Raw genomic sequence first — 25,662 nt, 5'->3', positions numbered from 1 at the left:
CTTCTGTGTCCACTTAATTAACCAAACCAATCCAGATGGGAGGTTAACATCATCAGGTCCTGCACTCCATTTGTGATTCAAACTGTTCAATGTTCCATTCTCAAATAATTTTATTAACTTATAAAGAGCAGTAACACCAAATGTGGGAGGAATTTTATTTAATTTTTTAAAAACAGGGTTTAGCTAAAAGCTGATGCTGAAAGCCATTTATAATTCAATCAGAAGCCATTTATAATTCAGTTAAGAAGCTCAAGATTGAAGAATGGCATATTTGCTTCAACCTATCCAAACTACAGTATCGTTCAGGGAGTAGCAATTTATTTCATAATTGATTTTTTTTTTGTTTAAGTATTGACTCTATTGTGGCATAGACTGGGATAATCCTCACCATTGTCTCAGCTGAAAGCAGTGGACTTAGCGAAGCAAGTGTCAAACTTAATATCACTCTGTGTAATGTATTTGTCTATTATGCATCAGGGAAGCTAATTTAAAGATTCAGCCAGTCTTCTGTCCTGACTTTTAAAAATGGAAAATGGGAAATAAAAATGGAAAGTACTGGAAATACAAATGTTTGAAATGAGACATATTTGAGTTTTTACAGGTTACAGCTCTTTGTAGATACTGATGGACTTCCTGTATATTTCCAGTATTCTCTGATCTTGTTTGTGACCTGACATGCTGCTTGTTGTAACTTGTTTGGGGACTTAACTAGTGTAGCAATCAAGTGCAATTGATTTTAATGCACAATTTCCTTTGTATCAGAAATAACTACCTTCACTAATATTTTGCTATTATCCAATGACAACTTAGTTGCATCCATTTCTCGCCCACCCAACAAAAATAGGGGAAGAGATTGAGAAATGTTTTTTATGGGGGGATTACAGATGGATGTAATTACAGCCTGTATTACATTAGTCTCTAATTGGCAAGTATATGGAATGTATTATTCAACTTTTCTTTGCTGCCCCACTCCAGGTAAAGTAGCAATTACTGTTTTTCTTCTGTATGTTATAGGTATTCATGAAATCTGTGAAATTAGAGTGGGTGTTGGGAGACATAACTCGAGCTCGGGAGTTGTGTGATGAAGCATTGAAACATTATGAAGACTTCCCAAAACTATGGATGATGAAGGGTCAAATTGAAGACCAAGTTGAAAATATAGAGAAAGCCCGTGAATCTTACAACCAAGGGGTATGTACATTTTGTGGCCGTTAAATGTACAATGATCTAACAGATTGTGAGCATTTAAAGAAAATCTCTTAACTACATAAACAGATTCAATTCGCCGCTTCCCTTTTTCTTAACTCCCAAGTCACACATAAACCGACTCTCCCTTAGAAATAATTTTCTATAAATTCTGCTAATTTAATCTGACATTGCTTCTATATAGATATTATATTTCATTAAATTGTTTTGTATTGCCTATTTTGTCTGAACAGTTAAAGAAATGTCCGCATTCCAGTCCCCTTTGGTTGCTTCTATCCAGACTTGAAGAGAAAGCTGGTAATCTTACAAGAGCAAGAGCCATTTTAGAAAAAGCACGGCTGAAAAATCCACAAAATCCGGAATTATGGTATGGGAAAAAACATGCAATGCTTTAATTAGTAACATACCGCATTACAATTAGCAAGTGTCTGTGAGAAATATACACCTGTTTTGAGAAAAAGGCACATGAAATCCTTTATAATTGTTCCTTTTAATAAAGTTCAGATGAAAGCAGGGCACACACAGACTTGCTTGACCAATAAAATCACATCTGCTTCTCTGACTAAGTGTTGCGGATTGCTCCATTCATTTCATTTACTTAAGTAGCTTTTGGTTTTTTGGATGTTAGTATACTGAAATAACTTGCAAATTTCTATTATGCCTCAGGTTGGAATCTGTAAGACTGGAATATAGGGCTGGACTGAAAAATATTTCCAATACATTAATGGCAAAGGCTCTTCAAGAATGTTCCAGTTCTGGTGAGTTCATTTCAAATATTTCAGTTATAAAGCAGACAAACTGCTCGATACTTCCATTTACTAATCAAAGCTTGCATTCAAATTGGTCACCTTTTGGTATTTAAGGTTTTTTTTTCTTGACTTAACAAATTCATATAACATACATCAGAGACCAAAAAACAGCTTGCTGCTTAAATAATTGACATAGCTGTTGAATTCAATGAGAGCTAAATTTGGATAGTCCCCAAAGCGTGGTTCCCCCCACCCCCCACCAGTTCAATGCAATGCAAGGCAGAGAGTCAACTTCATGCTGCCTGCTCATTTCCATCATTCAGCACAGTGCTGGTTGGCTGCATTTGTCAGCAGGAAGACAAAACATGTAATGTGCCAACACTGCTTAAAGCTAGCCTGTGCAACTTCCGGGTGCGGCGATGACCAGCTAAGTCGCACGTTTCGGCAGCTCCCGGTGGAACGGACTTTTGGGCTCTTGATAGGAGCCCCAACGGCAATTTTAACGGCTGAAAACACCGTGCGGTAAACCAGAAGGGTGTTCCCCCTGGACACGGATGGAAAAAGGAGAGGAAAGTGGCCGGATTGCAGCGGATCCTTTGGAACAACGGCAAGGAAGGCAAGCAGAAACCAAGATGGCGTCGGAAGGTGGCAGTTTCATATGGGGCCCTGAACAACAAGAGTTTTTAAAACGCTGCGTGGAGGAGATAAAAAAGGAAATGAAGAAAGAGTTGTTGGCCCCGATATTACAGGCGATTGAAGGGCTGAAAGAGGAACAAAAGACCCAGGAGCAGGAGCTTCGGGTCGTGAAGGCGAAAGCAGCAGAGAATGAAAACGATATACAGGGCCTGGTGGTGAAGTCGGAGATACAGGAGGCACACCAGAAACGATCTGTGGAGAGTTTGGAGGCACTGGAAAACAACACAAGGAGGAACAACTTGAGGATTCTTGGCCTTCCTGAAGGTGTGGAGGGGGCGGACGTCGGGGCATATGTGAGCACGATGCTGCACTCGTTAATGGGAGTGGAGGCCCCGACGGGTCCGTTGGAGGTGGAGGGAGCATACCGAGTTATGGTGCGAGGATCGAGAGCAGGAGAAGCTCCCAGAGCCATAGTGGTGAGATTTCTCCGTTTTAAGGATAGAGAAATGGTCCTTAGATGGGCGAAGAAAACTCGGTGCAGTAAATGGGAGAACGCGGTGATCCGCGTCTACCAGGATTGGAGTGCGGAGGTGGCGAGAAGGAGGGCGAGCTTTAATCGGGCCAAAGCGGTACTTCACAAAAAAAAGATAAAGTTTGGAATGCTGCAGCCGGCGAGACTGTGGGTCACATATCAAGGGAGGCACCACTACTTTGAGACGGCGGATGAAGCGTGGACTTTTACTGTAGAAGAAAAATTGGAATGATTGGACTACGAAAATGAACGTTTGGACAAAGTGGTGGGACGAGTGGGGGGGGGGCGAAGAGGGATTGTATGATTAATCCTGCGGTATGGTAACTTTTCTTTCTCCCACAGGTGGTGATGGGGGGAGGTGGGGAGGGAGAGGAGATGGGGCGTTGGCCATGGGAGGCGGGGCCGAGGGAGAAGCGCGGGCTTGGTTCCCGCGCTATAATAATTATGGCGGGAATAGAGAAGCAGGAAGGAGGGGGCGCCGCACGGGGCGAGCCGTGATCACGGGGGGAAGCCGAGGTCAGCCAGAGTTTGCTGACTTCTGGGAGCAACATGGGGGGAGTAATTACGCTAGCGGGGGGTCTAGCGGGGGGGGGGGGAGAGGGGGGAATTACTGGGTTGCTGCTGCTGGGGAAAGGGGGGAGTGGGTACGGGAAAGGATTGGCGGGGGGGCACCGTCTGGGAGAAATACAGCTGCGTGGGAACTGGGCGAGAAGCTGGAAAAAGATGATGGCTAACCGGCAAGGGGGGGGGGGTGGGAAGCCCCCCAACTCGGCTGATCACGTGGAACGTGAGGGGGCTTAACGGGCCGATAAAGAGGGCACGAGTACTCGCACACCTTAAGAAACTTAAAGCAGATGTGGTCATGTTACAGGAAACGCACCTGAAACTGATAGATCAGGTTAGGTTGCGCAAAGGATGGGTAGGGCAGGTGTTCCATTCGGGGCTGGATGCGAAAAACAGGGGGGTGGCTATATTAGTGGGGAAGCGGGTAATGTTCGAGGCAAAGACTATAGTGGCGGATAACGGGGGCAGATACGTGATGGTGAGTGGCAAATTACAGGGAGAGATGGTGGTGTTGGTAAACGTGTATGCCCCGAATTGGGACGATGCCAATTTTATGAGGCGAATGCAAGGACGCATCCCAGACCTAGAGCCCGGAAAGCTGATAATGGGGGGAGACTTCAACACGGTGTTGGAACCAAGGCTGGATAGGTCGAAGTCCAGGACTGGTAGGAGGCCGGCAGCAGCCAAGGTGCTTAAGGACTTTATGGAGCAGATGGGAGGGGTGGACCCGTGGAGATTCAGTAGACCTAGGAGTAAGGAGTTCTCGTTTTTCTCCTATGTCCATAAAGTCTATTCACGCATAGACTTTTTTGTGTTGGGTAGGGCATTGATCCCGAGGGTGAGGGGAACGGAATATACGGCTATAGCAATTTCGGATCATGCCCCACACTGGGTAGACTTGGAGATAGGGGAGGAAACAAGAGGGCGTCCACCCTGGAGAATGGACATGGGACTAATGGCGGATGAGGGGGTGTGCTTAAGGGTGAGGGGATGCATTGAAAAGTACTTGGAACTCAATGACAATGGGGAGGTTCAGGTGGGAGTGGTCTGGGAGGCGTTGAAGGCGGTGGTTAGGGGGGAGCTGATATCAATAAGGACACATAAAGGGAAGCAGGAGAGTAAGGAATGGGAGCGGTTGCTGCAAGAACTTTTGAGGGTGGACAGACAGTATGCGGAAGCACCGGAGGAGGGACTGTATAGGGAAAGGCAAAGGCTGCATGTGGAATTTGACTTGCTGACTACAGGCACTGCAGAGGCACAATGGAGGAAGGCGCAGGGTGTACAGTATGAATATGGAGAGAAGGCAAGCAGATTGCTGGCACACCAATTGAGGAAAAGGGGAGCAGCGAGGGAAATAGGGGGGGTGAGAGACGAAGATGGAGAGACGGAGCGGGGAGCGGAGAGAGTGAATGAAAGTGTTCAAGACATTTTATAAAAAATTGTATGAAGCTCAACCCCCGGATGGGAGGGAGAGAATGATGGAGTTTTTGGATCGGCTGGAAATTCCCAAGGTGGAAGAGCAGGAAAGGATGGGATTGGGAGCACAGATCACGGTAGAAGAAGTGGTGAAAGGAATTAGGAACATGCAGACGGGAAAGGCCCCGGGACCGGACGGATTCCCAGTTGAATTTTACAGAAAATATTTGGACTTGCTCGCCCCGCTACTGACGAGGACCTTTAACGAGGCAAAGGAAAGGGGACAACTGCCCCCGACTATGTCAGAAGCAACGATATTGCTTCTTTTAAAGAAGGAAAAGGATCCGCTACAATGCGGGTCCTACAGACCAATCTCCCTCCTCAATGTAGATGCCAAGGTCCTGGCCAAGGTAATGGCAATGAGAATAGAGGAATGTGTCCCGGGGGTGGTTCATGAGGACCAAACTGGGTTTGTGAAGGGGAGACAGCTGAACACGAACATACGGAGGTTGTTAGGGGTAATGATGATGGCCCCACCAGAGGGTGAAACGGAGATAGTAGTGGCGATGGATGCCGAGAAAGCATTTGATAGAGTGGAGTGGGATTATCTGTGGGAGGTGTTGAGGAGATTTGGGTTCGGAGAGGGGTATGTTAGATGGGTGCAGCTGTTGTATAAGGCCCCAGTGGCGAGTGTGGTCACGAATGGACGGGGATCGGCATATTTTCGGCTCCATAGAGGGACAAGGCAGGGATGTCCTCTGTCCCCATTACTGTTTGCACTGGCGATTGAGCCCCTGGCGATAGCGCTGAGAGGTTCCAAGAGATGGAGGGGAATACTTAGGGGAGGAGAAGAACACCGGGTATCTTTATATGCGGATGATCTGCTACTATATGTGGCGGATCCAGTGGAGGGGATGCCAGAAATAATGCGGATACTTGGGGAGTTTGGGGATTTTTCAGGGTATAAATTGAACATGGGGAAGAGTGAGCTGTTTGTGGTGCATCCAGGGGAGCAGAGTAGAGAAATAGAAGACCTACCGTTGAGGAAGGTAACAAGAGACTTTCGTTACCTAGCGATCCAGATAGCTAAGAATTGGGGCACATTGCACAGGCTAAATTTGACGCGATTGGTGGAACAGATGGAGGAGGATTTCAAGAGATGGGATATGGTAGCATTGTCAATGGCAGGGAGGGTGCAGGCGGTTAAGATGGTGGTCCTCCCGAGATTCCTCTTTGTGTTTCAGTGTCTCCCGGTGGTGATCACGAAGGCTTTTTTCAAAAGGATAGAAAAGAGTATCATGGGTTTTGTTTGGGCCGGGAAGACTCCGAGAGTGAGGAAGGGATTCTTACAGCGTAGTAGGGATAGGGGGGGGCTGGCACTACCGAGCCTAAGTGAGTATTATTGGGCCGCTAATATTTCAATGGTGAGTAAGTGGATGGGAGAGGAGGAAGGAGCGGCGTGGAAGAGATTAGAGAGGGCGTCCTGTAGGGGGACCAGCCTGCAGGCTATGGTGACAGCCCCATTGCCGTTCTCACCAAGGAACTATACCACGAGTCCGGTGGTGGTAGCTACACTGAAGATTTGGGGACAGTGGAGACGACATAGGGGAAAGACCGGAGCACTGGGGGGGTCCCCGATAAGAAACAACCATAGGTTTGCCCCGGGGGGAATGGATGGGGGATATGGAATGTGGCAAAGAGCAGGTATAACGCAATTGAAAGATCTATTTGTGGATGGGAAGTTTGCGAGTCTGGGAGCGCTGACCGAGAAATATGGGTTGCCCCAAGGGAATGCATTCAGGTACATGCAATTGAGGGCTTTTGCGAGGCAACAGGTGAGGGAATTCCCGCAGCTCCCAACACAAGAGGTGCAGGACAGAGTCATCTCAAAGAAATGGGTGGGGGACGGTAAGGTGTCGGATATATATAGGGAAATGAGAGACGAAGGGGAGACTATGATGGACGAACTAAAAGGGAAATGGGAAGAAGAGCTAGGGGAGGAGATTGAGGAGGGGATGTGGGCAGATGCCCTAAACAGAGTAAACTCGTCGTCCTCGTGCGCCAGGCTAAGCCTGATTCAGTTTAAGGTATTACACAGGGCACATATGACTGGAACACGGCTCAGTAAATTTTTTGGGGTGGAGGATAGGTGTGCGAGGTGCTCGAGAAGCCCAGCGAATCATACCCATATGTTTTGGTCACGCCCGGCACTTCAGGGGTTTTGGATGGGGGTGACAAAGGTGCTTTCGAAAGTAGTAGGAGTCCGGGTCGAACCAAGCTGGGGGTTGGCTATATTTGGGGTTGCACAAGAGCCGGGAGTGCAGGAGGCGAAAGAGGCCGATGTTTTGGCCTTTGCGTCCCTAGTAGCCCGGCGCAGAATATTGCTAATGTGGAAAGAAGCCAAGCCCCCGGGGGTGGAGACCTGGATAAATGATATGGCGGGGTTCATAAAGTTAGAGCGGATTAAGTTCGTCCTAAGGGGGTCGGCTCAAGGGTTTACTAGGCGGTGGCAACCGTTCGTCGAATATCTTGCGGAAGGATAGATGGGAGAGAACAAAGTAGGCAGCAGCAGCGGCCCAGGACTTGATGGGGTGGGGGGGGGGGGGGGGGGGGGGGAGGAGGGATTGGGGGGGGGGGGGGGGATGGGGGGATGGGGGGGGGAGGAGGGATGGGGGGGGGAGGGATGGGGGGGGGGAGGAGGGATGGGGGGGGGGGGGGGGATGGGGGGGGGGGATGGGGGGGGGGGTGGCCTGAGACCAGGCAGTTGCCAATTAGGGCTAGTTTTATTTTTTGTTATTTAATATTTATTTATTTGTTGTTGTTTTTGTTTAAATTAAAAAAAGGTCATTATTATCTGTATTGTTACAATGTTGTGTAAAGGATACACAATGTACTGTGTTGGTTGACCAAAAATTTTCAATAAAATATTATTTATAAAAAAAAAGCTAGCCTGTGCTGCTTAAATTAGCCTCACCTCAAAGGGGCGCGGTGCATTGTGGCTGGAGCAGATGCTGGCAGTTGTACAGGAAATGAGTATGATCTGGGAGACATTGAAGAATTGCACAACATGGGGGAGGGTGGACCTCTGAGTTTTCAGAACTGCAATGGAGGTCTTGGTGGAGGAGGTGGAAAGTAGGAGAAATTTCCTGAAGGAGGCCCTCTGGATGTGCTGCAAAGACAGTGGCGACAGATAACTGGCGGTCAATGCCAAGTGTTACGCAGCAACAACCTAGATGCTGTACTGCAAGAAGGCCAGTGATCTCATTTCAATGATCATAGTAAGTAGATCACATGCCATACCCTACTTCCTGCACCACTATCCTCTGATATTGTTCAACGTATCACATCTCTTATCACTCGCCAACAATCTCAATCACAACTCGTACTTAGCAGTCATAAGCTTTTCCTTGCCTTGTGTGCTTAGCTTGCTGCAAGTCTTATATCCACATCTCAAACCATATAAGTGCTTCCTGCGAGGGCAGCAAGGTGGCACAGTGATTAGCACTGCTGCCTATGGCGCTGCGGACCCGGGTTCGAATCCTGGTCCTGGGTCACTGTCCGTGTGGAGTTTGCACATTTTCCCCATGTCTGCGTGGTTTTCACCCCCACAACCCAAAAGATGTGCAGGGTAGGTGGATTGGCCATGCTAAATTGCCCCTTAATTGGGAAAAAAATAATTGGGTACTTTAAATTTATATTTTTTTAAAAAGTACTGCCTGCTGGTCACCCGTGACAATACATTAATGGCAAAGGCTCTTCAAGAATGTTCCAGTTCTGGTGAGTTCATTTCAAATATTTCAGTTATAAAGCAGACAAACAGCTTGGTACTTCCATTTCACCCAAGCCATTCCACATCACCCAAGCTATTGCACCATAGTCATTGTTGTACTTTGCTCTCCTGAAGGACAAGGTGCCACACAAGCAGAGCAGCAGGAGCCAACCAGGGTGGGGGTTGGGAATTGAGACATCTGGATGTCCTGACACCTGTGAAGAAACAACTGCTAGCCATTGTTGAGATGCACGTTGCTAAATCTATGGCCAGCGGGAGAGCTCACCATTGATGATTATGTCATGCAGGCATACAAAATAGGCATTTGGTCCCTTGAGCCTGTTTTACCATTCAATAAGATTAGGGCTGACCTGTTAATGTCTCTAGTTCCACATTCTCATTTACAACTGATAAACTTTGGATCCCTTGTGTGACACAAATTTATCTACTTCTGCCTTAAAAATATTCAGTTACCCTCCATCCACTGCCTACTGAGGCAGAGTTCCAAAGTCTCACAGCCCTCAGAGAAAAAGGTTCTTCTCATTTCTGACCTAAAAGGATCCCCTAATTTTAAAACTGTGCCCCCTTTTTTTGGACGCGCCCACAAGACGGGACATTCTTTCCATATCCAACTTATCACGATCATTCAGGATCTTACGTACTTCAATAAATTCACCTCTCACTCTTCCAAACTCCTGTGGAAACATACCTAGCCTATCCAACCTTTCCTCAAAAGACAATCTGTTCATTCCAGGTATCAATCTGGTAACCCTTCTCTGAACCACAACGCATTTCTATCCTTCGTTAAATAAGGAGACCAAACCTGCACACAGTATTCAAGATGTGGTCTTGCCCTGTATAACTGAAGCATAACATCCTTACTTTTATGTTCAATTCCTCTCTGAATAAAAGAGAGCATTCCTTTAGTCTTGATTACCCACTATACCTGTATACTTTTTGTGACTGCACTATCTAGTACCTAATCCTTCGCCCACACACTCAAAGGTGTAAGCGTACACCTCTTATTTTCCCACCCCTTTGATCCCTGCATCACAGCATTACCTTTGTGTCTTTTTTTGATTCCGACACCTCAGAGTGTAACCTGAACGCAGTGGCAAAACACCCAAAAAGGGAATTATGATAAAGATACAATGCCACCACTTTATGCTCAGCCATCAGCCCATACTGGAACGGCATGGATCTTAGACAGAAACTGCACATGATGAACCACAAGGCTCAGCTGGGCAACAGCCAGAACAGGGTACAAAGATGGTGCAGGTGCCAAATTGCCAGAAGTCAATGATGTGAATTCGCTGAAGAAAACTCAAATGAGTACTTAATAGGGCATCCTGTGGAAGAATGCCAAAGGTATGCATAACAAAATGCCCGGTGCATTGGGAAGCCTGTGGTCAACGTCCAGGGGCTGGCGCAGTCAGCACCAACATGGCACAAGATTTTGAGCCCATCCTTTTCCAGATGGAAGTGGTGGCCAACTCCATTCACATACTTGTGTGAAATCCAATGTTACAGCACCAACTGTGCCAGCACAGACTGCTTTCATCATGGTTGTGATTACAGTGTACAAAAGGTGTGTCACAACAGCACAAGCGATCTGTCATCAAACAGGTTAATAGAATTGCTGCGGCACCGCACCAGAGGAAATAGCCACGGCTCTATGGGATAGAAACATGCTGTCTTTTCTCAGGAAGACAATAATCATCCTCATATTCCACCAGTCATCATCTATTGCCTGCCAGCCAACCAACCTAGACTGCTGTCACCTAAGCCGAAATGGTGCAGTCTTCATGTGGGCCTTCTGAGTCTAGAGCTGCTCAAGATTCCATGTTCCATTCCAAAGCCATCTGCAGTCTTCGCTAGTGGAAATCCGCAGCTTCCCACCAGCATGCTGTAGACACTGGTAGAGCACTGTGTGAGGACGGCCATTAGGAAAGGAAAAGGCACATAAGATGGGCATTAAAATAGTGCACACGAGAGATTAGTTGATTTCTGTATACAAAATGACATGATTTCATAAATTTGGTTTGGAGTATTTTAGTTATTTTTGCATTGCGGGCAGGCAGATGCTATGAGGCGGTTCAATGACAGGGAAGGTAATGTGTGGGATTGTTGGTAAGTGGGGTGTTGAAGCTGTGTTTCTGTTATCATAGTTAGTTGTATCATGGACAACCCAGTCAGGAAAGGGCCATTTTAATAGCCTCATCCGTTCCTGTTTTTCATCTTCCCTCGTGCTCCCCAGTGGCTCGCTGCATGATTGGTTGCAAGGGCCATCCCCTCATGATGGCAAGGCTGCATAGCATGTAACATACATTCCTGAATTTGGCATCCATTCTGCCGAGTGCAGGGCTCCTCCAGATTGGTCTGGGCAGTTGAAGCATTGGATCAGCATAAGAACATAAGAACTAGGAGCAGGAGTAGGCCATCTGGCCCCTCGAGCCTGCTCCACCATTCAATGAGATCATGGCTGATCTTTTGTGGACTCAGCTCCACTTTCCGGCCCGAACACCATAACCCTTAATCCCTTTATTCTTCAAAAAACTATCTGTCTTTATCTTAAAAACATTTAATGAATGAGCCTCTACTGCTTCACTGGGCAAGGAATTCCATAGATTCACAACACTTTGGGTGAAGAAGTTCCCCCTAAACTCAGTCCTAAATCTACTACCCCTTATTTTGAGGCTATGCCCCCTAGTTCTGCTTACACCCGCCAGTGGAAACAACCTGCCCGCATCTATCCTATCTATTCCCTTCATAATCTTTTATGTTTCTATAAGATCCCCCTCATCCTTCTAAATTCCAACGAGTACAGTCCCAGTCTACTCAACCTCTCCTCGTAATCCAACCCCTTCAGCTCTGGGATTAACCTAGTGAATCTCTTCTGCACACCCTCCAGTGTCAGTACGTCCTTTCTCAAGTAAGGAGACCAAAACTGAACACTACTCCAGGTGTGGCCTCACTAACACCTTATACAATTGCAGCAGAACCTCCCTAGTCTTAAACTCCATCCCTCTAGCAATGAAGGACAAAATTCCATTTGCCTTCTTAATCACCTGTTGCACCTGAAAACCAACTTTTTGCGACTCATGCACTAGCACACCCAGGTCTCTCTGCACAGCAGCATGTTTTAATATTTTATCATTTAAATAATAATCCCTTTTGCTGTTATTCCTACCAAAATGGATAACCTCACATTTGTCAACATTGTATTCCATCTGCCAGACCCTAGCCCATTCACTTAGCCTATCCAAATCCCTCTGCAGACGTCTAGTATCCTCTGCACTTTTCACTTTACCACTTATCTTAGTGTCGTCTGCAAACTTGGACACATTGCCCTTGGTCCCCAACTCCAAATCATCTATGTAAATTGTGAACAGTTGTGGGCCCAACACTGATCCCTGAGGGACACCACTAGCTACTGATTGCCAACCAGAGAAACACCCATTAATCCCCACTCTTTGCTTTCTATTAATTAACCAATCCTCTATCCATGCTACTACTTTCCCCTTAATGCCATGCATCTTTATCTTATGCAACAACCTTTTGTGTGGCATCTTGTCAAAGGCTTTCTGGAAATCCAGATATGCCACATCCATTGGCTCCCCGTTATCTACCGCACTGTTAATGTCCTCAATAAATTCCACTAAATTAGTTGGGCACGACCTGCCCTTTATGAACCCATGCTGCGTCTGTCCAATGGGACAATTTCCATCCAGATGCCTCGCTATTTCTTCCTTGATGATAGATTCCAGCATCTTCCCTACTACCGAAGTTAAGCTCACTGGCCTATAATTACCCGCTTTCTGCCTACCTCCTTTCTTAAACAGTGATGTCACGTTTGCTAATTTCCAATCCGCCGGGACCACCCCAGAGTCTAGTGAATTTTGGTAAATTATCACTAGTGCATTTGCAATTTCCCTAGCCATCTCTTTTAGCACTCTGGGATGCATTCCATCGGGTAAAGGAGACTTGTCTACCTTTAGCCCCATTAGCTTGCCCATCACTACCTCCTTGGTGATAACAATCCTCTCAAGGTCCTCACCTGTCATAGCCTCATTTCCATCAGTCACTGGCATGTTATTTGTGTCTTCCACTGTGAAGACCGACCCAAAAAACCTGTTCAGTTCCTCAGCCATTTCCTCATCTCCATTACTAAATCTCCCTTTTCATCCTCTAAAGGACCAATATTTACCTTAGCCATTCTTTTTTGTTTTATGTATTTGTAGAAACTTTTACTATCTGTTTTTATATTCTGAGCAAGTTTACTCTCATAATCTATCTTACTCTTCTTTATAGCTTTTTTAGTAGCTTTCTGTTGCCCCCTAAAGATTTCCCAGTCCTCTAGTCTCCCACTGATCTTTGCTACTTTGTATGTTTTTTCCTTCAATTTGATACTCTCCCTTATTTCCTTAGATATCTACGGTCGATTTTCCCTCTTTTTACCGCCCTTCCTTTTTGTTGGTATAAACCTTTGCTGAGCACTGTGAAAAATCACTTGGAAGGTTCTCCACTGTTCCTCAACTGTTTCACCATAAAGTCTTTGCTCCCAGTCTACCTTAGCTAGTTCTTCTCTCATCCCATTGTAATCTCCTTTGTTTAAGCACAAAACTCTAGTGCTTGATTTTACCTTCTCACCCTCCATCTATATTTTAAATTCCACCATATTGTGATCGCTCCTTCCGAGAGGATCTCTAACTATGAGATCCTGAATCAATCCTGTCTCATTACACAGGAACAGATCTAGGACCGCTTGTTCCCGCGTAGGTTCCATTACATATACTGTTCTAGGAAACTATCGCGGATACATTCTATAAACTCCTCCTCAAGGCTGCCTTGACCGACCTGGTTAAACCAATCGACATGTAGATTAAAATCCCCCATGATAACTGCTGTACCATTTCTACATGCATCTGTTAAATCTTTGTTTATTGCCTGCCCCACCATAATGTTACTATTTGGTGGCCTATAGATTATTCCTATCAGTGACTTTTTCGCCTTACTATTCCTGATTTCCACCCAAATGGATTCAACCTTATCCTCCATAGTACCGATGTCATCCCTTACTGTTGCCCGGATGTCATCCTTAAATAACAGAGCTACACCACCTCCCTTACCATCCACTCTGTCCTTCCGAAAGGTTTGATACCCTCGGATATTTAACTCCCAGTCGTGACCATCCTTTAACCATGTTTCAGTAATGGCCACTAAATCATAGTCATTCACGATGATTTGCGCCATCAACTCATTTACCTTATTCCGAATACTACGAGCATTCAGGTAAAGTACACTTATGTTGGCTTTTTTACCTCTTTTCTGAATCTTAACACCTCGATCAGTAACCTCTCCTAAGTTATATTTCCTCTTAACCTTTCTCCTAATTTTCCTTGTCGTTGAACCCATATCTTCCTGTAACAACCTGCCGCGTCGCTTACCATTAATGTTTTCACTTCCCGTTTTATTTCTTTTAGTATTCCTGGTCCTATTCACTGAGCTCCCCTCAGTCACTGTACCTTGTACTGTCATCCTTTTTGATTTTTGACTATGGCTTCTCTGCCTTACACTTTCCCCCTTACTGCCTTTTATTTCTGTCCCTGTTTTACTACCTCAGTAGTACCGGATAGCATACAGCTATCCGTTTTGTTACATTTTGTGTGGTCATATGACTTTCAGCCTTTAAAGAACCAAGTGTGCAAAAGTTAATTGCCTGTCACTGGAATACTATGTACTAAGGCAGCATGGTTGCACAAGTGGATAGCACTGTGGCTTCACCGTGCCAGGGTCCCAGGTTCGATTCCCCGCTGGGTCACTGTCTGTGTGTAGTCTGCACGTTCTCCCCGTGTCTGCGTGGGTTTCCTTTGAGTGCTCCGGTTTCCTCCCACAGTCCAGAGACTTGCACGTTAGGTGGATTGGCCATGATAAATTGCCCTTAGTGACCAAAAAGGTTAGATGGGGTTATTCGGTTACGGGGACAGGGTGGAAGTCGGGCCTTAAGTGGGTCGGTGCAGACTCGATGGGCCGAATGGCCTCCTTCTGCACTGTATGTTCTATGCAAGAGGTTGCAATTGTGGCTGCAGCAGGTGGCAGACATCAGTGTGGACATCCTTGCTGAAGTGCAGACATCATATGCCTTGTTCCTGGTTGAGATTCAGGTAAGAAACTTGTTCCTCGAGCAGATAAGACCTGCTTAGAATCCCACTTCCCTCCTCCACCTCTCTCTTCCATGAACTTGTCCTAATCTGTATGATTTCTGTTCATTCTTCCATGATGTTTTGCAAGGGAATGCCTGTTTGTGCAGCCATATCTGAGAGCAAGTGGTTTGTGCAGAAGCTTTGAAGTCAGCAAAAAGTCTTTCACCTGCCACACCAGTCCCTGTAATGTTTGCAACATGAAACATCAATCAGAAAAAGCCAAGCATTGATAGAATTGTTAAAATAAATCAACCAGCCCCTAACATTTAAGTAGTTAGTCACTTTAAATAGCACTGGTTGGGAGCCCTTCCTGCTGCTGAATTCATGTTCCACTGTGAGAAGGACTTGTAGACATTAGTATTAGTAAAGAAATACTACTGGAGAAATTAATGGGACTAAAAGCTGGGAATTCCTTGGACATGATGGCTTACACCTTGGTGTTTTAACAGAGATACTGTATGCATTGTTTTTTAAATCACAGAATTCCCTAGATTCTAGAATGATCTTTCTGGAATGGTAGGTAGCAAATGCGACCCCCGTGTTCAAGAATGGAGAAAGAGAGAAAATAGGGAACTATACACTAATTAGCCTGACACCGTTAATAGGAAAATGCTAAAATCTATTGTTATAATTATAGGACAGTTGAATTTTGTTCGGCCGTATGGTTACACAGTGGTTAGCACTGTTGCTTTACAGCGCCAGGGACTCTGGTTCAATTCCTGGCTTGGGTCACTGTCTGTGCGAAGTGTGCACGATCTCCCCGTGTCTGCGTGGGTTTCGTCTGGGCGCTCTGGTTTCCCTCCGTGTAACCCGAACAAGCGCAGGAGTGTGGCGACGAGGAGATTTTCACAACTTCATTGCAGTGTTAATGTAAGCCTACTTGTGACACTAATCAAGGTTACAATACATTTTTTTGTAACTAGTACATGTAGCTGGTAGTTCGAACAAGGGGAACCAGTGGATCGGTATTTAGATTTTCATACAACATTTGATATGTTGCTGCACAAGAGGTTAATAGGGCTCATGGCATTGGGATATTAGCTTGGATTTAGAATTGTTTAATGGACAGAAACACTAGTGGAGTAAAGCTGGTTTCATTGCTTGAGCCTCAGCTATTTATAATCTACATTCATGACTTGGATAAGGGAACCAAGTGTATTGATGATACAAACTTAGGTGTGAAAATAAGCTGTGAGGTGGAAGTAGAGCAGCTGCAAAAACATTTAGATTGGTTAAGTGAGTGGGCAAAAATCTGGCAGATGATGTGAAAAAATGTGACATTAAAAGGCAGTGTGTCTGTAGTTGTGGTTATCATGTTCGCCTCAGATGCAGAAGGTCCCCAGATTCAAAAGCACTTTGGTACAAGAAGTAAAAAGCAGATTTTTTTTTGTATGGTGAGAGACTGGCAACTGTCATTCAGAAGGATCTCTGAATCCCTCTACACAACATACATAGTTCACATACAGGCAGAGCAAGCAATTAGCAAATAATGTACTGACTTTTATTTCAACGGGATTGGAATATAAGAGCAAAGAGGCTTTGCTGCAATTGTATAGAACTTTGTGTGCATTTTTGCTCACTTTACTTCAGGACAGATATATTTACCTTAAAGTGCAACAAAGGTTCACTGGATTGGTTTCTGAGAGCATGACATTGTCCTGTGAGGAGAGGACGTAAAATTCAACAGCTTGACAGTTTAGATGCTGTGAGAATTGAATGGGGTGTCAAGAATTCGAGGTCTCGGTCTCCAGAAAAAGTGATCAGCTATTTAGAGCATAGAACATACAGTGCAGAAGGAGGCCATTCGGCCCATCGAGTCTGCACCGACCCACTTAAGCCCTCACTTCCACCCTATCCCCGTAACCCAATAACCCCTCCTAACCTTTTTGGACACTAAGGGCAATTCATCATGGCCAATCCACCTAACCTGCACGTCTTTGGACTGTGGGAGGAAACCGGAGCACCCGGAGGAAACCCACGCAGGCACGGGGAGAACATGCAGACTCCACACAGACACTGACCCAGCGGGGAATCGAACCTGGGACCCTGGCGCTGTGAAGCCGCAGTGCTATCTACTTGTGCTACCGTGCAGCCCGAATAGAGCGAGGTTAGAACGAGGTTTCTCCATCACAGTTTGTGAACCTTTGGAATTCCTTGTCCCAGAGAGATATGGGTGCACTATCATTGAGTATATTGAAGTCACCTTGTATTTAGAAAATGGTGGGTTTTGCAGTTTTTCAGTGGTGCTCCAGTTTGGACTGGTAAGTAATTGCAGTGATCTTTGATTTCCATTCAACATTGAGTATTTGAAATGATGTCTTGTCAAAAAGCCTCACATTTAAAACTGTTTAAAAGTAGCTGTCCCAGCTGGTTGCACAATGTGCAGAAAGACTTCAGAATTTGACTGCAGCAAAGCAAATTACATTTTCTCTCCCTTCATGAGCACCGTCATTGACCAGATGTTGCTAGTCATGGCTTATGCCATGATATCATTGTGGGGCAAGGCACAGAGGTACACAGCAGGAATTGCCTCAGCCTGTACTGGGGTTGAACCCACAGTGTTGGCATTACTTTGCACAGTACCCTAACTATTAGCCTACTGAGCTAATTGACCGTTAAAATGAGATTCTACATGCAGGAAATGGTAGCATGTTTTTAAGTAAAGACGCATTAATGCACAATTTACACAGTATGAAGGTTCGAGTTTTAGTCATTGCAATAATTAGATTTTTTTGGAAAAATACAAAAAATGTTCCTCATGAATTAATTTAGTTTATATTTCGGCCTGTGCTTCCCTGTTTGGTAATTATGTCCACTTTGCCTTGTCATTAAGTAGTATGGCTGGTTACACCCAAGTGCATTCTAAATGGTTTTCTTTCCTTTTCTCTGGGAAATTGGTTTACTTTTCCTGCGTGTAATTCAATACGAGTGAAGCAAGGTATTTATGGTGATCAATCAAAATCGCTGTCACATTCAAAAGGTTGTACAGGTAGCGACCCATTTGGGGCTTCTAAGGCGGAGGCCAATTTTTATTTAACTTGATGCTTGGGAAGCAAAAACCTGTCAACGGGTGAATATTTAGTTTTTTTTTTTAAATTGGTGGCTGAACATTTGTTCGTGTTTAAAATTGATTTCTCTGTATGTTGCAATTTAGGTTTAGTTGGTGAATTAATTTATTAAGATTAAACCCTGGGATGGCACGGTGGAGCAGAGCAGTGGTTAGCACTGCGGCCTCATGGCACCAAGGACCCTGGTTTGATCCTGGCCCTGGATCACTGTCCATGTGGAGTTTTCACATTCTCCCTGTGTCTGTGTGGGTCTCACCCCACAATCCAAAGATGTGCAGGATAGGTGGATTGGCCATGCTAAATTGCCCTTTCTTTGGAAACATTTTTGAAAAAAGATTAAACCCAGAATTTGAATCATAGCATGCCTACAGTGCAGAAAATCCTATCAGTAACATGTATTCAAACTGCTTGTCACTTTGTGTGTTTTTAGCTGAGGTGCTGATGAACACACAACTTTGTGTTCTTTCTGATTCAGGTTGTCAATGGGCCTTCAAAAGTTCATGATGGTGAAGAGCTTAAAATGGGAAGATGGAGGGGCCCAACCAAAATATTTCCAATTTCATGAGAGTAACTCATGCCTTCCATCAGAGGCATCAAAATCTTTCAGATAATATTGTAGTTTGTGCCTTTCAAGTTGTTTGCCATGTGTACTACAAATAAGTATGTGGTATATGAATTTTAGTGCTGGTACGATGCAGGTACATGGGCTGTACCTCTCCCAAGCTGGTGATTCTTACCAAACAGCATGTCCCTTTGGCTGTTTACAATAGACACAATACTGACCATACTCAACCAGCTTGTGCTTGCAAAACTCAGAACATAATGTCTAACTTTTCAACTGGTTCCATAATAGGATAGCATTAGCTGAACAATCTCAAGTGTGCTAAGAATTACACAAACTGCCAATTTAAGATCATCAGTTAGGCTTGCAATGTAACTCACTTATGCATGCTAGAGGTTACGTATATTCATATGCAGAGACCTGCCCTTTGCAGACAAGAGGAACATATCCAGGCATTGTGCTTTTTCTTAAATTAAACAAAACTGTAGGGGGACAATGGTTTCCTGGCGCATTCTCCAGGGCAATGCCTCGACCAATCAATCAGAGTCGACTTGCCAACCAAAAAACACACTTTTATCATACAGTATACATTTTTGGTCCCTTTAACATTTGATATTCTTGCACCTATCCTAGGAGTGCAATTCAAAAAGCTTCAAAAACTAATCTTTTTTTTTCAGCAATATTCATGTTCTATACTACAAAATGAATAAAGATGGGATTGAGAGAGAACATAAGAGATGGAGAAAAAGCTTCTTAATTTAAAAAAAAAAAGCAATAATATTTGAAAGAATGAAACTTGAGATTTGTAAAAGTTAATTTTCAGTGGCAGCAATTAAGGTTTATCCTGCCATTAAGAGTTCACTTACACTGGAATAGACAAAACCTTATATTTTTCTGGGGCGTTTAGTGGGTATAGTTCATGTAAGTACAGCAATCTGATGCCATTTCATGCGTTTGTACGCTGACCTTCTCAGTGACATACTAGTATCACTTAGCTTCTGGCGCAGCATGGTAACTTTTGAAAGCAGCTTCTGAATTTTTTTGTGTTCAACCTCATGTATGCATTCACCAGAAGTTGCTGCCCACTTTTACTTAAATGATTGTGTGAACACTGATGCACCATTGTTTCAGTCACAAAATTTAACCTATTATGCAGATCATGTTATTCTTTGACAGTTTGTATATTTCTATGCTGTACATTCAGTTTCACCAGTAGTCTCTCCTGTTCGTACCACCAGCCATTGGCGTGCTGGAAGGATTTTCAGGTTGGTACTCGACCTGTTGGCTGCTCTATGAACGCACCTTCCTTTGCCATCAAGTCCTGGGGTGCGACTCAAACCCAGAGTTTCTGGTTCCGACGTAGGGGTGCTACCCCACTGATGTTCCATTCTACATACTGACAGAGTAACTTCAAGGCTGTGTATTGACACAAATTTGACTTCTAATGCTTTGTACAGAGCACAAATGGAACACTGCTTATATTGAGATTCATTCCTGCATCAGTGAATTGACTGATGTATTGCTTGGATTGATCTTGTGGAATCCTGCAAGGTAGTCCTTGATAGATGTCCCAAAGATTTTAATTACGAGAGCCGTGCAAATTATCTTAGAGGTCTTGATAAGACCTCTAAGAAAAATCTCTCCCGAGCAGGGGTTCAGCATTAGCGGAAGGGGGACGGGTGGACGACCTGCCCGTGGCCCAATTTAGGCCATTTATCTGGACATTAATTGCCCGGTTAAGGACATCATCCCACCACTGCTCCAATTTAATGGCCAGTGGGACAGACCTGTGCCCAATATGTAGCTTGGCATATTTAATTCTATGGACTATTGGTCAGTGAAAGGTGCGGTGCCTCCTTCCCAAGTGTCCCTGGGCCAATTAAAGCACCTGCGAGCCATACCGTCCCACAGTTTTATCTCCTTGCATCCACTGCAGCTTTGTCTCACTGCCCTTCCCAACATGTCTTCTCTCACTGCGACCTGGTAACCCAGACACCCTCAGATCCTATGTCTGCAGGCATCCATGATTACTTTTCCTCCCAGGCCTCCTGAAATAGTGGCATTGACCATTATGCTGGTTGGCTGGCAGCTCTGATCCAGCACTTCTTTCTGGAGCCAGACTGAATTCCCACCTCCTAATTAAAAGGCCATCTCCCGAAAAAAATTAAAGTGCAGCAAGCCAGAGGTGGGCCCACCTCTGAAATTTAACCTCTGCCTGCTCTTGACATATATTCCAGCATTATGTATTTATGATGCTTCATGGAAGTGGTAGTTTCTTTGCATTTTATGCAGAACAGAGCAGCACACAGAATTTATTGTAACAGTCCATTACATGTATACCATAAGGCAGAATTTTTTAGGTTGAGGCACAAGTGGAAAAAATTGTATATGTTTGTAAAATGTTACATAATTATTGTAACAATTATGTTAAAATTGAACCAGAGGAGGCAGGCTTTATAGCGACCTTGATGTTGACAATGGGCTTTTGAGCTCAGGGCACTGCCAAGCCTGAAACATTGCGAATGACAGCTCGATAAATATGTCGCCTAGCACGGATAGTTTACAGCAAAAACTACAAATTCGCAATGTAAATAAGGGGTAGGGGGAAAATCCCTTTTATAATCATGCACAGTGGATGGAAACATCTCCAGCAGAAGCTGCGAATTTATATTAGGAGATCGTACCATTGCTTAGTTTAAAATGTGAGTAACTGCAGATGTTTTGGGGAGGTAAGCAGTTGGCTAAATTTTCACCTCCAAGCTTGCCAAACAGACGCCATCAGATTGTCCATCCAATTATACAACCTGCTTGATTTCTGTTTCCAAAGCAAACTAAATTATATGTTCTGTTAAATATTTGAAAAGTAAGTATATTACAGGCTTGGATCAAATGGTTGCTTTGGTAGTTTACTCTTTTATACAGTGAAGGCTGTATCAAGTCACATTTAGACAGTAATAAGACCATGATAAACACCTCAAACCTCACTGGTCCTAGAATACCAGTGAGTTGTGCAATAGGAAACTGAGCTGTAATATGAATATATTTTGTTTCTATTAGTTATAAAGGATTTGCATTGTTCCAATAAATATCGCAAGTGTTTTAATTTTAGGTATTCTTTGGGCTGAGGCCGTTTTCCTGGAAGCAAGACCACAAAGAAAGACCAAAAGCGTAGATGCGCTGAAGAAATGTGAGCATGATCCTCATGTCCTCCTAGCAGTGGCAAAGTAAGTTACCATTTTAATTATTTTGCTTGAATGTAGTAGTAATGACGTATAGAAGTTTCTAATTGTCCCAGTTAGCATTGCTGCAAAGTGAACCAATTCACTTCAGTGTTGCTTCTTGCATAAACATAGCCTAAACCTGGAAGTGGGGATTGACTTGATCCCAGAATAAAATTGAGCATGATTCCTGCAGCAGGCACTTCAATCTGGAGTCTTGTTGGACTGCATTTCTGCTTGCACACTTCAAAGTAAAATTAGCACAGTCTCTGAACATGTAGTGTAAATGGAACTCGAGTAGTATGAGGTAAGAATTGTAAAATCAACATTTAATACATCCAGCATAATTTTTCTTTGAATTGATTATAACTATTTCAGTTAAGTTTCCTTGAAACATGGGCAGCGCAATGGTTAGCATTGCTGCCTCACAGCGCCAAGCTTCCAGGTTCGATCCCAACTCTGGGTCACTGGCCGTGTGGAATTTGCACATTATCCCTGAGTTTGTGTAGATTTCGCCCCCACAATCCAAAGATGTGCAGGTTTGGTGGATTGGCCACGCTAAATTGCCCCTTAATTGGAAAAAATTAATTGGGTACTCTTTTTTAAAAAAAAAAAAAAAAAAAAAATGTTTTAAAGAAAAAAAAGTTTCCTTGAAACTTATCACTTCTAGTGTGTATTCAATGCATTAGGAGGAAAGGTTGAGCGGGGAGGGGGGGTTAAAAAATGGCTTGTCCAATAATTTAGAGGAATAAAAATAACATGATGCCAAAAATTTTAATTATAAGATAATTTAAATGAAGACAAATCCATCAATTTGAAACGTGCACATTTCATGTATCGTTGCTTTGGAATGCTCTCATAATTAATTCTGGCATTCCTTGAAGTTCATACAGCTTCTGTGCATTAAGTACTTCTAAATCAATTGCGCAATTCCCAGTTTTTTTTAGGTATTCATACATGTATGTATTCACTAATGACCTTGTTTTTGAAAGATGGATACAAAATGTTTAGAAAGGCAGAATCTTCTCTTTATGGCAACCAATACGTTTCTCTTTTCCAATATTTCTTTCCTTTTATTTCAGGCTGTTTTGGAGTGAACGCAAAATAACCAAGGCCAGAGAGTGGTTCCACAGAACTGTAAAAATTGATCCTGATCTTGGAGATGCTTGGGCTCTGTTTTACAAATTTGAGCTGCAGCATGGTACTGAGGTAACTGATAAGTAGTCATCAACATGTGAACTGAAGAATTTTGTAATCTGCATTACAAAGAAAGAAATACCTGAGTTTATATTTTCATTATCATGTTTGAATCTCATTAGGGGTCAGCATTATATATTTTTGAGAGCCTTGCATTGGTGGATTGTTAAGTGATTTCACAAGCCATGTGCTAAAACTGGATACTTGCCCGTCTTCAGGACTGGATCATGGTAAATTGCATGTATGGGGGAAATAAACCAATGGGGAAGTCCAAAAACTTGTCAATAAGTTACTATATTATCCATTCAAAAGAGCCTTTTGGTTATGTAATACTGAGAAAATAGGATATGGAAATCAGTTTGCCTTAAGGATAGAGGCTTGAAAGTATGGTGAAAATGCACTAAACTTGTATTCGTACAAAAGTATGGCTTACCAAATTGAGAATAATTAACTGAACATTCCTTACACACATGCGCGCACACACTCCCATGTTAGTAAGTTGTGCATGTTTTCCTGTATGATGTTTTGCAGGTGCGGGGTGGATAGGGTAGATGTTGTGCATACATGGTACAATTTCGTAGAATAGGTTTTCGTACAATTAAATAAGTGCTGAAGTCCCCAGTCCCCAGAGAAAGTTCTTGGAAGTTTAAGAGAAGGGCGGGGCAGGGATCATTAATCTGATAGCAAAAGGAGTGGTTCTCAAGCACTGCAGAAGTGCAGGTGAAAGTACATAGCAGTGGTGCAATGGACTAAAAAATGAAGGTAGTATATGGTCTCCAGTGGGGTTTTAATATTTATCTATAACCATGTAATAAATAATATGTTTGAACATAAACATTCAGGAATAGACATTAGTCGGGAATCTTCAATCTTAAGCAGGAATTGTTAGGGTTAGGGTTAGTAATGCAGCACGGTAGCACAAGTGGATAGCACTGTGGCTTCACAGCGCCAGGGTGCCAGGTTCGATTCCCCGCTGGGTCACTGTCTGTGCGGAGTCTGCACATTCTCCCCGTGTTTGCATGGGTTTTCTCCGGGTGCTCCGGTTTTCTCGCACAGTCCAAAGACGTGCAGGTTAGGTGGATTGGCCACGATAAATTGCCCATAGTAGCCAAAAAGGTTAGGAGGGGTTATTGGGTTACGGGGATAGGATGGAAGTGAGAACTTAAGTGGGTCGGTGCAGACTCAATGGGCCGAATGGCCTCCTTCTGCACTATGTTCTATGTATCTATGTAATTGCACCAATGCAATGTTCACCATTTTTATTAAACCTGAAAAACATTTCTTTTAGAAAATTCACAGCAATCATATTGTCAACTGTGTGCAGAATAAATAGTATATTTGGCATAAACAGTATAAGCAGGGGTGGCCTGCCTTAGAAAATCCAAGAGTCGCATAAGATAATCGTCAGATGTTCGAGAGCTGAAAGAGATGAACAAACTTTACACAGGCTAATTACTGCTCGTGGAAGCTTTGTTGGTCTCCATCCTTAGTGTAAGTCTTTAAAATCCATCTAATATTTTGTCAAGGCTGTAAACAGGGTTAACACTTAAATCTTCATTTTCTTTCCTGTTTAACTCTTCCAGCGTCCCTAGCACAACCTTTTCGGCTCATCCAGGCTTTCTTCACACATTATGCACGTTGTGACAAAAACAAATCTGCTTCTCTGACGCGCATCAGAGCTGGCAATGCTCACTGCTTAACTGACTTGCAGCCGTTGCTCTTCCAATATGAAAAATCAGTCAAGAGATTTAGAAAACATTGATGTTACTTTTTTTTTTAAAGGCTGTAACCACCTACTGAACAATGAGGATACTGAACAATACAGTAGACCCCTGTTCCATTTTAAATTGTTTCCTCCCTTTCCAGACAGGAGCTGCAAGTTGGAAGTGAGCGAGTGGGTTAGGGAGCTAAAGAAAATAGCCACTGAGCGTCACGCGGCTTCACCTGGGGAAACAACAAAAGAGATCTCATGACTGTGCTGGAGAGGGTAAAGATGGGGGGGTGGGGTTTAAGATGATCAACATTTAGTCCCAGAACTGTCGCAAGATTTCTTTTGTAGCTTTCCACTGGCCCTCCGGAGAGCCGCGTGAGTCACGTGGCAGCACTTTGGTATGTTTAACTTCGGTGACTGCCCTGTGTACTGTCGTTCAATGCCAATTTAACAATTCCTATTTTAAATGTTAATGTTTGTACGGAATGAGAGGTTCTACTGTCAGATTGATCTGACTAGGTTGGTGGGTTTAATTTTCTGGAAAAACTTGTAGAGATGTATTTACCAACAAAGGTTGTTGTTTTGGGTCATTTCTCTTTGGATTCACTACTCAATTCCCAAATGTTTCACGGTTGAGGAAATGAACCTCGTAAATTCAAGAGAATGTACCTTTTTTTAAAAAACACTGAGAAGATATATTGGCAACTTCTCTTTAAAAGATCGGCTTGCAATGAAGCTGAGTCTTTGGCTGAACTGAATCCTGAATCTTTTTGTTTGATAAATTTGAAACATGCAACAGTGAAGGTGCAGGGGAGTGTTTGATTTACAATG

The 25,662-nt window shown here is 43.8% G+C and overlaps 1 protein-coding gene across 1 annotated transcript in view; it reads left to right on the top strand.

Moving 5' to 3' along the window:
• Positions 1-25,662, top strand: part of prpf6 (PRP6 pre-mRNA processing factor 6 homolog (S. cerevisiae)) — a 110,025-nt gene that overhangs the window by 80,644 nt on the left and 3,719 nt on the right. Inside the window, exons 16-20 of the mRNA XM_072514866.1 lie at positions 1,015-1,191; positions 1,440-1,573; positions 1,873-1,964; positions 21,815-21,929; positions 23,006-23,132. Coding sequence (XP_072370967.1) covers positions 1,015-1,191; positions 1,440-1,573; positions 1,873-1,964; positions 21,815-21,929; positions 23,006-23,132 — 645 coding nt within the window. The remainder of the gene's footprint in view (positions 1-1,014; positions 1,192-1,439; positions 1,574-1,872; positions 1,965-21,814; positions 21,930-23,005; positions 23,133-25,662) is intronic.

This window comes from Scyliorhinus torazame, chromosome 8, assembly GCF_047496885.1.
Source record: "Scyliorhinus torazame isolate Kashiwa2021f chromosome 8, sScyTor2.1, whole genome shotgun sequence".
Classification (NCBI taxonomy): Eukaryota; Metazoa; Chordata; class Chondrichthyes; order Carcharhiniformes; family Scyliorhinidae; genus Scyliorhinus; species Scyliorhinus torazame.
This window is presented reverse-complemented; position numbering and strand designations above follow the sequence as displayed.